The sequence below is a fragment of the Anoplopoma fimbria genome, chromosome 13 (genome assembly GCF_027596085.1).
Source record: "Anoplopoma fimbria isolate UVic2021 breed Golden Eagle Sablefish chromosome 13, Afim_UVic_2022, whole genome shotgun sequence".
Taxonomy (NCBI): domain Eukaryota; kingdom Metazoa; phylum Chordata; class Actinopteri; order Perciformes; family Anoplopomatidae; genus Anoplopoma; species Anoplopoma fimbria.
This window is the reverse complement of record NC_072461.1, coordinates 21,234,349-21,244,887: the sequence shown is the minus strand read 5'-3', so window position 1 is coordinate 21,244,887 and position 10,539 is coordinate 21,234,349. Positions and strand designations below refer to the sequence as shown.

General features: G+C 37.5%; 1 protein-coding gene across 1 annotated transcript; it reads left to right on the top strand.

Annotated features, from left to right (window-relative positions):
- Positions 1–299: 299 nt before the first annotated feature.
- LOC129101492 (zinc finger protein 883-like) lies at positions 300–9,029 on the top strand. The gene is made up of 4 exons (XM_054611331.1): positions 300–569; positions 725–1,495; positions 7,178–7,273; positions 7,364–9,029. The coding sequence occupies exons 1-4, from the start codon at positions 398–400 to the stop codon at positions 8,482–8,484; spliced, it is 2,160 nt and encodes a 719-aa protein (XP_054467306.1). The 5' UTR covers positions 300–397; the 3' UTR covers positions 8,485–9,029.
- The last annotated feature ends 1,510 nt before the right edge of the window (positions 9,030–10,539 follow it).

Sequence of the window (10,539 nt, the reverse complement as noted above, 5' to 3'; positions counted from 1 at the left end):
TGTTAAGATTACTAACATGTTTAATTCATGTATATTTTTCACAGTGTTATTGCTACTTTTACCTACCTGTGTAAAGTTCCTCCATCTCTTCTTATCTTTTTTATTATTAATTTAAATGTTTGCCTCAAAATAACAAAAAAAAAGACATCAGTTGATGCAGAGAGAAAATAGATTCATGTCCCTGTGAGGTGAAACCAGACAGATGTTCAAGCACAACCTTTTTTGTTTTTTTATTAAATCGGAAAGATAAAATAACTCTCGTCCACCGTCGGAACTTATCAGTGTGACATCCAGCGGAAGTAAACAACACAAGCGCCTGTATCGTCAGCTGCTCGCACGTGTGGAGCTGGCTGTAAAAAACGATATTGTAGACGTTGCGGAGGTAATTATTCCAACAATGTCCTCAGTTGAGTCTTTGAGAGAGTTTGTCACCGAGCGACTCACTGCCGCTGCTCAAGAAATATTCGGAGTCTTTGAAAAAACTATCTTCCAGTACGAGGAAGAGGTCGACCGTCAGCGCAGACTGCTGGATGTCGTTTGGAAACCTGCAATAAAGCTACACAGGATAGGTGTGTTTAATATGAATGGTTCTTGAATTTTTTTTTAAAATTTGATTCATATATGATCCTGATAGTTAAAATAGAACACGCATTGCATTTGTTTGTTCAGTCAAATTTCTATCATCCCAGTAGTATCCTATTTATTTTGTTTTCTGTCCCTCCAGAGCTCCCAAAGCAACATGTCTGTGAGGAGGAGGAGGTTCTCTCTGACCAGCAGCTCTGTGTTCAGGAGAGGAACTCCAGTCTGGACCAAGAGGACCCAGAGCCTCCACAGGTTAAAGAGGAACAGGAGGAACCCTGCACCAGTCAGGAGGGAGAGCAGCTTGAACTGAAGCAGGAGACTGAGACCTTTGTGTTGACTCCTAGTGATGAGGAAAGTGACCACAGTAAAGATCAGACTCTGAACATGAGTAACGATGAAAATCAGAGTGTGGTGGAAGAAACACCTCTAGGCTACACTTCAGTTGAAAGCTCTGTAGTACCGGAACCAAACGAGGACCACCAGCTCCTCTCACACAACTCTCATGCAGATAAAAGCCAAGATCAGAAAGGAGGCGAGCATGGATACTCTGAATCCACTAGTGATGCAGAGCCAAAACCGTTATTCAAGTGCGACACATGTGGGAAAGAATTCAAGTTTAAGTCAAATTTTTTCAGACATCTGAGAACACACACAGGTGAGAAGCCACATTCTTGCAACGTATGTGGGAAACGATTCAGTCAGAAAGCAGCATTGAAACTTCATATGAAGATCCACACAGGTGAGAACTTGAAGCCACATTCTTGCAAAACATGTGGAAACACTTTTCGATGGAATAGTCACTTGGTGCGCCACATGAGAACACACACAGGTGAGAAGCCACATTCTTGCAATGTATGTGGGAAACGATTCAGTGAGAAATCAACATTGAAAGATCACATGAAGATCCACACAGGTGAAAACATGAAGCCACATTCTTGCAAAACATGTGGAAAGACTTTTCCATCTAATAGTCACTTGGTGGTCCACATGAGAACACACACAGGTGAGAAGCCATGATGAAGATCCACACAGGTGAGAAGCCATGTCTTGGGAAACGATTCATGTGGAAATCATTTCAGTTACAAATCCACACAGGTCATTGACGTATGTGGGAAACATTTCAGTTACAAATCATCATTGACATTTCATATGAAATCCCACACAGGTGAGATCTTGAAGCCACATTCTTGCAAAACCTGTGGGAAATGTTTTACCCATAATAGTGCCTTATTGCGTCACACGAGAAACGTCCACACCGTGGAGAAGCCGTTCATCTGCAAGACCTGCGGGAAGAGATGCTTATCTGCGTCTCATTTGGCAAAGCATGTAAGATTGCATACAGACAAGTTATTTTGTATTTGAAAAATATATGGGAGACAATTCAGTTCCTGAGTTGATGGTTCCTAAAAATGTTTGACCAATTATATTTTTCTTTTGGTTTTAGGATTTGTATATTCTCTAGTAATATGAGTGGATTGTGAACGTTGTTGTTAGCGAGAGAAACCCTCTCTCTGTATTGTCATCTGTTGTCATCATTACAATGAGACAACTACTTTTTTATCTACAAAGTATCATTTATTTTATGTTTGTATGTATTTTGTAATCGTATGAACTTGATGAAATTGTAGTTGTTTTTGATTTTAAAGGTGGCACACAAACAAATATTGTAGATGGAGTGCTACATGGTGCTGTCACAAATCAACCAAAGCAATGATAATGAAAAGTGAATGAATTGTAATGATCAGTGCTCAAAGGGAAGTGAGCAATAAAACGGTGTTTTTCGATCTCATGTATGTATTCTAACAATAAAGCTTTGTGAGGTGATGAAGTAAGAATACCAGATTCACACTGAGGTCTAAAGCTTTAAGTATATTCCGTTCATCAAAGCTGCAGATGTGTTTCACTCACATCAAGAGTAAAAACAGTCGTTGTGAAGAATTGTTCTTTTACGAGTGTTATACCATGCAAGAGGTGTTTTAATGTTGCAAATCACCGGCTTTAGATATTTAATTTTTGATTTAATACCGTAGCTGATGCATATCAATAGTTTGAGCAGTGGAGCTGCCTCGAGTTGAGCAAGATGTGGTGGAATGTAACTGCATGTACGCAAATGCTGTATTGATGAACCTGGAAGCATTACACTGCTATTATTTTTCTACTAATGGACATTAAACTCTGAAACCACTCTGTACGCACGCTTTACCCAACCTTATGTTTTGTGTTCAAAATGTATGCATATTTTTTTTCTGTTCAGTGTTGACCTATCTGGGCATTTACTGGCAAAATAATAGCCTTTAGCTGATAGGAAGTGGTTCAAACTGTGGTGGTACAGACTTAAATATTGCCGATTTGTTCACTAACGACTTTACAATCTGTAACGAGGAGGAGGTTCTTTTTATGTTGACTACTACTTATTAGGGTGTTTGTATACTTCAATACATTTTTGGCTGATAGTAATTTGTTAAGATTACTAACATTTTTAATTCATGTATATTTTTCACAGTGTCATTGCTACTTTTACCTACCTGTGTAAATTTCCTCCATCTCTTCTTATATCTTTGTTATTATTTTCAATGTTTTCCTCAAAATAACTAAAAAAATAGATTCATGTCCCTGTGAGGTGAAACCAGACAGATGTTCAAGCACAACCTTTTTTGTTTCTTTAAAGCGGAAATAAAAAATAACTCTCGTCCACCGTCGGAACTTATCAGTGTGACATCCAGCGGAAGTAAACAACACAAGCGCCTGTATCGTCAGCTGCTCGCACGTGTGGAGCTGGCTGTAAAAAACGATATTGTAGACGTTGCGGAGGTAATTATTCCAACAATGTCCTCAGTTGAGTCTTTGAGAGAGTTTGTCACCGAGCGACTCACTGCCGCTGCTCAAGAAATATTCGGAGTCTTTGAAAAAACTATCTTCCAGTACGAGGAAGAGGTCGACCGTCAGCGCAGACTGCTGGATGTCGTTTGGAAACCTGCAATAAAGCTACACAGGATAGGTGTGTTTAATATGAATGGTTCTTGATTTTTTTTTTTTAATTTGATTCATATATGATCCTGATAGTTAAAATAGAACACGCATTGCATTTGTTTGTTCAGTCAAATTTCTATCATCCCAGTAGTATCCTATTTATTTTGTTTTCTGTCCCTCCAGAGCTCCCAAAGCAACATGTCTGTGAGGAGGAGGAGGTTCTCTCTGACCAGCAGCTCTGTGTTCAGGAGAGGAACTCCAGTCTGGACCAAGAGGACCCAGAGCCTCCACAGGTTAAAGAGGAACAGGAGGAACCCTGCACCAGTCAGGAGGGAGAGCAGCTTGAACTGAAGCAGGAGACTGAGACCTTTGTGTTGACTCCTAGTGATGAGGAAAGTGACCACGGTAAAGATCAGACTCTGAACATGAGTATTGATGAAAATCAGAGTGTGGTGGAAGAAACACCTCTAGGCTACACTTCAGTTGAAAGCTCTGTAGTACCGGAACCAAACGAGGACCACCAGCTCCTCTCACACAACTCTCATGCAGATAAAAGCCAAGATCAGAAAGGAGGCGAGCATGGATCCTCTGAATCCACTAGTAATGCAGAGCCAAAACCGTTATTCAAGTGCGACACATGTGCGAAAGAATTCAAGTTTAAGTCTAGTTTTCACAGACATCTGAGAACACACACAGGTGAGTCATTCTCATTCATATTTAACAAAGTAATAACTCCTACATTTCTACCTTCAAATAGGTAATTTCTTTCATTTATAAGGTGCTATGATATATATATATTATATATATATATATGATATTTTTCTAAATAATTCCAGACAATAACTGATGTTCATGTGTTCAGGAAATCTCTGACTCCGCTCAAACTAAAAGTCAATCATTTTTACTGGACCAATTAAGAGATCTTTCAAAGTAAAAGTCCTACATTTGTGCACAAAAAAAGAAAATTTCTGAATATTTAAGGTGCTATTAAAAGAGTTTTCTCAATAATTCCAGTCAATGACTACTGCATATTTGTTAAGGATATCTCTGAATATACCCTCACTGAAAATCTGACATTTTTACTGTACCAAAGAAAAGATTTTACATGGTAAAAGTCCTACATTTATACGAAAACATATCTAATAACTGAATATTTTTGGGTGCTATAAAAGGTATTTTCTCAATAATTCCAGACAATGACTATTGTTTATGTGTTCAGAACATCTCTGACTGCACTGATACAAAAAATGTTTACTGTACAAAGTGAGAGATCTTTCAAAGTAAAAGTCCTACACTTATACCGAGAAATATCCAATAACAGAATATTTGAGTTGATATAAAAAGACTTGCCTCAATCATTCCATAATAAGACTGATGCACATCTATACAAGATATCTCTGACTACACCCAAACTGAAAGTCAAACATTTTTACTGTACAAATTCAGAGATTTTTCAAAGTATAAGTCTCACATCTCGTCATTATCAAGAATTATCAAGGAAATTATTTTTATAGCATCTCAAATATTCTTAAATGTACCGAATTATGATTAAAAATTGGGACTTCTACCATTGTAATATCTTTAAATTAAAACATTAAAACTGTTTGACTTTTTGTAAGCCTGTTGACAGAGAAGTCTTGAACACAAATCTGGAAATTTTAAGAAAAAGTTATTTAATAAACACCTCAAGTATTCAGAAATTAGATATTTGAAGTTAGAAATGAAGGACTTTGGTACAGTAAAAATCTTTGATTTTCAGTATAGGTGAAGTCTGAGACGTACTGAACACATATGCATTGGTCATTGTCTGGAGTTATTGAGATAAGTCTTTTTATATCACCTCAATTTTTCAGTTATTAGATATTTCTCGGCAAAGATGTAGGACTTTGAATTTTGAAAATCTTTAAATTGGTATAGTTAAATGTTTTGATTTTACATATCAGTTGGGTCAGAGATGTCCTCAAAAGAAATATATCAGTCATAGTCTGGAATTACTGAGAAAATACTTTTTAGAGCACCTTAAATATTCAGTTATTAGATATTTCTCCATACAAATTTAGGACTTTACCTTTGAAAGATCTTGTAATTTGTACAGAAAAAAGGTTTGAATTTCTTAACAAGTATAGTCAAAGATGTCCTGAACACATATGGATCCGTCATTGGCTGGAATTATTGAGAAAAATATTTTCCAGAACCTTAAATGGAAATTAGCCTTTTAAATGCACAAATATAGGACTTTTAACTTGAAATATCTTCTAATAGCTACAGTAAAAATGTTTGATTTTCTATATGGGTTGAGTAATAGATTTCCTGTGCAGATGTGAGTCAGTCATATTCTGGAACTATTGAGATAAGTCATTTTGTTGCACCTCAAATATTCAGAAAAATAAAATCTAAAATCTCTGAATTTTTACAGTAAAATTTTTTGATTTTCAATATGGATGTAGTCAGATATGTCCTGAAAACAAATATATCAGTCATTGTCTGGAATTATTGAGAAAACTAATTTTATAGAACCTAAAATATCAGTTATTACATATTTCTCAGTTCAAATGTAGGTATTTTACTTTGAAAGATCTTCTAATTGCTACAGTAAAAAATTAGGTTATTTTTTTTGTATAAGTGCAGTCAGAGATGTCCTGAACACATATACATCAGTCATTATGTGGAATTATTGAGAAAATACCTTTTTATAGCACTTAAAATATTCAGAAATGACCTGTTTCTCTGTACAAATTTAGGACTTTTACTTAGAAAAATGTCTTAATTGGTTCTGTAAAAAAGTTAGATGTTATGTACCAGTGGAGTCAGAGATGTCCTGAACACATATTAAGTAGTCATTGTCCGGAATTATTCAGAAAAGTATTTTAATATCATTTAAAATAGTCAGAAATTAGTTTTTGGAATGTACAAATTTAGGACTTTTAATTTGGAAACTATCTTAATTGGTACTGTAAAAATGTTTGATTTTCAGTATGGGTTGAGTTAGAGATGTCCTGATCTGGGCCGTTTGAATGCGTTTACCATGAGTGTTAGTATTATAGGTGCACTAAAATTGCAGTGTTGGCTAACTTGACCACGGAGGTCCAAGTGTCTGCCGAGTTGACCACAGTTCGTCTACTGTCGTGGTATCCAGTGTGCTGGATGCCTGGTTTCATGTGATTGCACTGTTTGCATTCTCTTCTTTACCATCTGAGTATTCTCATATTTATTTTGGCTTCTTCCCTTCCAGAGCTCCCAAAGCAACATGTCTGTAAGGAGGAGGAGGTTCTCTCTGACCAGCAGCTCTGTGTTCAGGAGAGGAGCTCCAGTCTGGACCAAGAGGACCCAGAGCCTCCACAGATTAAAGAGGAACAGGAGGAACCCTGCACCAGTCAGGAGGGAGAGCAGCTTGAACTGAAACAGGAGACTGAGACCTTTATGTTGACTCCTAGTTATGAGGAAAGTGACCACAGTAAAGATCATACTCTGAACATGAGTAGCGATGAAAATCAGAGTATGGGCAAGCATGGATACTCTGAATCCACTAGTAATGCGGAGCCAAAACCGTTATTCAAGTGCGACACATGTGCTAAAGAATTCAAGTTTAGGTATAGTTTTTACAGACATCTGAGAACACACACAGGTGAGAAGCCATATTCTTGCAACGAATGTGGGAAACGATTCAGTCAGAAAGCAACATTGAAACTTCATATGAAGGTCCACACAGGTGAGAAGCCACATTCTTGCAACGTATTTGGGAAACGATTAAGTCAGAAATCAACATTGAAGGTTCATATGAAAATCCAAACAGGTGTGAACTTGAAGTCACATTCTTGCAAAACATGTGGAAAGACTTTTCGATTTAATAGTCCATTAGTGGTCCACATGAGAACACACACAGGTGAGAAGCCACATTCTTGCAATGTATGTGGAAAACAATTCAGTGAGAAATCAGCTTTGAAATTTCATATGAAGATCCACACAGGTGAGAACATGAAGCCACATTCTTGCAAAACATGTGGAAAGACTTTTCGATCTAATAGTCAGTTGTTGGTCCACATGAGAAAACACACAGGTGAGAAGCCATATTCTTGCAACATATGTGGGAAAGGATTCAGTGTGAAATCAACATTGAAAGGCCATATGAAGATCCACACAGGTGAGATCTTGAAGCCACATTCTTGCAAAACATGTGGAAAAGATTTCCGACTTAATGGTCACTTGGTGCTCCACATGAGAACACACACAGGTGAGAAGCCACATTCTTGCAACGTATGTGGGAAAGGATTCAGTCAGAAATCAGCATTGACCTTTCATATGAAAATCCACACAGAGGAGAACTTCAAGCCATATTCTTGCAAAACATGTGGAAAAGATTTTCGACTTAATAGTTACTTGGTGAACCACATGAGAACACACACAGGTGAGAAGCCGTATTCTTGCAAAAGCTGTGGAAAAGATTTTGGACGTAAAAGTCAGTTGGTGAACCACATGAGAACACACACACGTGAGAACTTGAAGCCACGTTCTTGTAAAACATGTGGAAAAGATTTTCGAACACATAGTAACCTGGTGGTCCACATGAGAACACACACAGGTGAGAAGCCATATTCTTGCAACGAATGTGGGAAACGATTCAGTCAGAAATCATCATTGAAAGGTCATATGAAGATCCACACAGGCGAGATCTTGAAGCCACATTCTTGCGAAACATGTGGAAACACTTTCCGAACGAATGGTATCTTGGTGCGCCACATGAGAACACACACAGGTGAAAAGCCATATTCTTGCGAAACCTGTGGAAAAGATTTTCGAAATACCAGTAACTTATTGGATCACACGAGAAGAGCCCACACTGGGGAGAAACCGTTCATCTGCAAGACCTGCGGGAACAGATACTTTACGGCGTTTCAATTGTCAAGGCATGTAAGATGGCATACAGACAAGTAGCCTTGTAGTTGGAAGATACATGGGAGCTAATTCAGTTCTTGATTTCATAATTCCTGCAAATGTTAGACCAATTTGATTTTTCTTTTGGTTTTAGAATTGGTATATACTTCAGTAATATGAATGGATTGTGAACACAGATGTTTAGGCTGAGAAACACTCTCTCTGTATTGTTGAGTCAGTTATGTTGTCATCATTACAATGAGACAACTTTTCTTTTTTGTCTACAATGTGTCATTTATTTGATATTTTGATGTTTTGGATTTTATAGGTGGCACCCAAACAAAAACTGTAGATGGTGTGCTACATGGTGCTGTCACAAATCAGCCAAATCAATAGTAATGAAAAGTGAATGAATTGTAATGATCAGTGCTCAAAGGGAAGTGAGTAATTAAAAGCTGTTTTTTGGTCTTAAGTATGTATTCTAACAATAAAGCTTTGTGAGGTGATGAGGTAAGAATACCAGACTCACACTGAGGTCTAACGCTTTAAGTATATTCTTTTCATCAAAGCTGCAGATGCGTTTCACTCACATCAAGAGTAAAAACGGTCATTGTGAAGAAGTGTTCTTTCACGAGTTAAGTTATTCCACGCAAGAGGTGTTTTAATGTTGCAAATCACCGGCTTTAGATATTTAATTTTTGATTTAATAGTTTAGTTTGAGCAGTGGAGCTGCCTCGAGTTGAACAAGCTGTGGTGGAATGTAACTGCATGTACTCCAATGCTGTATTGATGAACCTGGAAGCATTACACTGCTATTATTTTTCTACTAATGGCCATTAAACTCTGAAACCACTCTGTATGCATGCTTTACCCAACATTATATTTTGTGCTCAAAATGTATGCATATTTTTTTTATCTGTTTAGTGTTGACCCATCTGGGCATTTACTGGCAAAATAATAGCCTTTAGCTGATAGGAAGTGGTTCAAACTATGGTGGTACAGACTTAAATGTTAATCCTTTTAGACCTAAGTGCAGCCTTTGACACAGTAGACCATGCCATTTTAATCAACCGTCTTAAAAACCGGGTTGGCAACAAGGACTCTGCACTTAGTTGGTTTTATTCTTACCTCTCAGACAGAACCCACTCGGTCACCATAGGTAATTACTCATCTTCTACTCCTAACATTCAATCAAATCATCCAACGACACAATGTCTCTTTTCATTGCTATGCAGACGACACACAGATATGCCTTCCACTGAGACCTGACGAACCAACAAGCCTAGCTGCTATTTTAGACTGTCTTAAGGACATCAACTGTTGGATGGCACAACATTTTCTTCAACTCAATAATTCCAAATCAGATATCATTTTATTTAGTCCCCCATACCCCACCACACCTATTGTAAGTGCCCTTGGTCCTCTGTCTGTAAATATAAAATCCACTGCAAGAAACTTAGGAGTCCTTCAAATCAGAACCACCTCCAAAATAAAACCAATCCTCACCCTGACCTGGAAAAAAATCATCCATCCATTTATCTTTTCAAGACTGGACTACTGTAACTCCCTCCTCTCTGGCATCAACCACAAGTCACTCTCTCGCCTCCAACTAGTTAAGAACTCAGCAGCCAGGCTTCTTACTGGTTCTAACAGACGACATCACATCACCCCAATCCTGGCTTCTCTTCATTGGCTCCCTGTTCGTTTTAGAATTGATTTAAAGATTTTACTGATCACTTTTAAAGCACGTCTGGGTCAGGCCCCAACATATATATTAGAAATGTTGACCCCGTATGAGCCAGCTCACAACCTTAGATCCTCAGGTGGGGCCCTTCAGGCTGTTCCAAAGTCGAGGCTGAAAACTAAAGGCGACTGTGCTTTTGCCATAAGGGCCCCTCGGCTTTGGAACGACCTGCCTGAGAAGATAAGGCTTGCAAAATCAGTAATCACATTTTTACAGAATGGCTTTCATGTGATGTCGTCGGTTTAATGTTTCATTTTATTATTGTCTTATTTGATTTTAATATACTATTTTATCTTTATTTATTTTATTTATTTTATTTATTTTTTTATTTATTTATTTATTTATTCTATTTATTCTCACTTATTTCATTT

Bases quoted from the DNA above. Each gene is read 5' to 3' on its own strand.
- LOC129101492 (XM_054611331.1), top strand. From the start codon at position 398: ATGTCCTCAGTTGAGTCTTTGAGAGAGTTTGTCACCGAGCGACTCACT. The intron at 1,496-7,177 runs GTGAAAACATGA...GAACACACACAG, and splicing joins TCACATGAAGATCCACACAG to GTGAGAAGCCATATTCTTGC. The intron at 7,274-7,363 runs ATTCTTGCAACG...ACTTGAAGTCAC, and splicing joins CCACACAGGTGAGAAGCCAC to ATTCTTGCAAAACATGTGGA.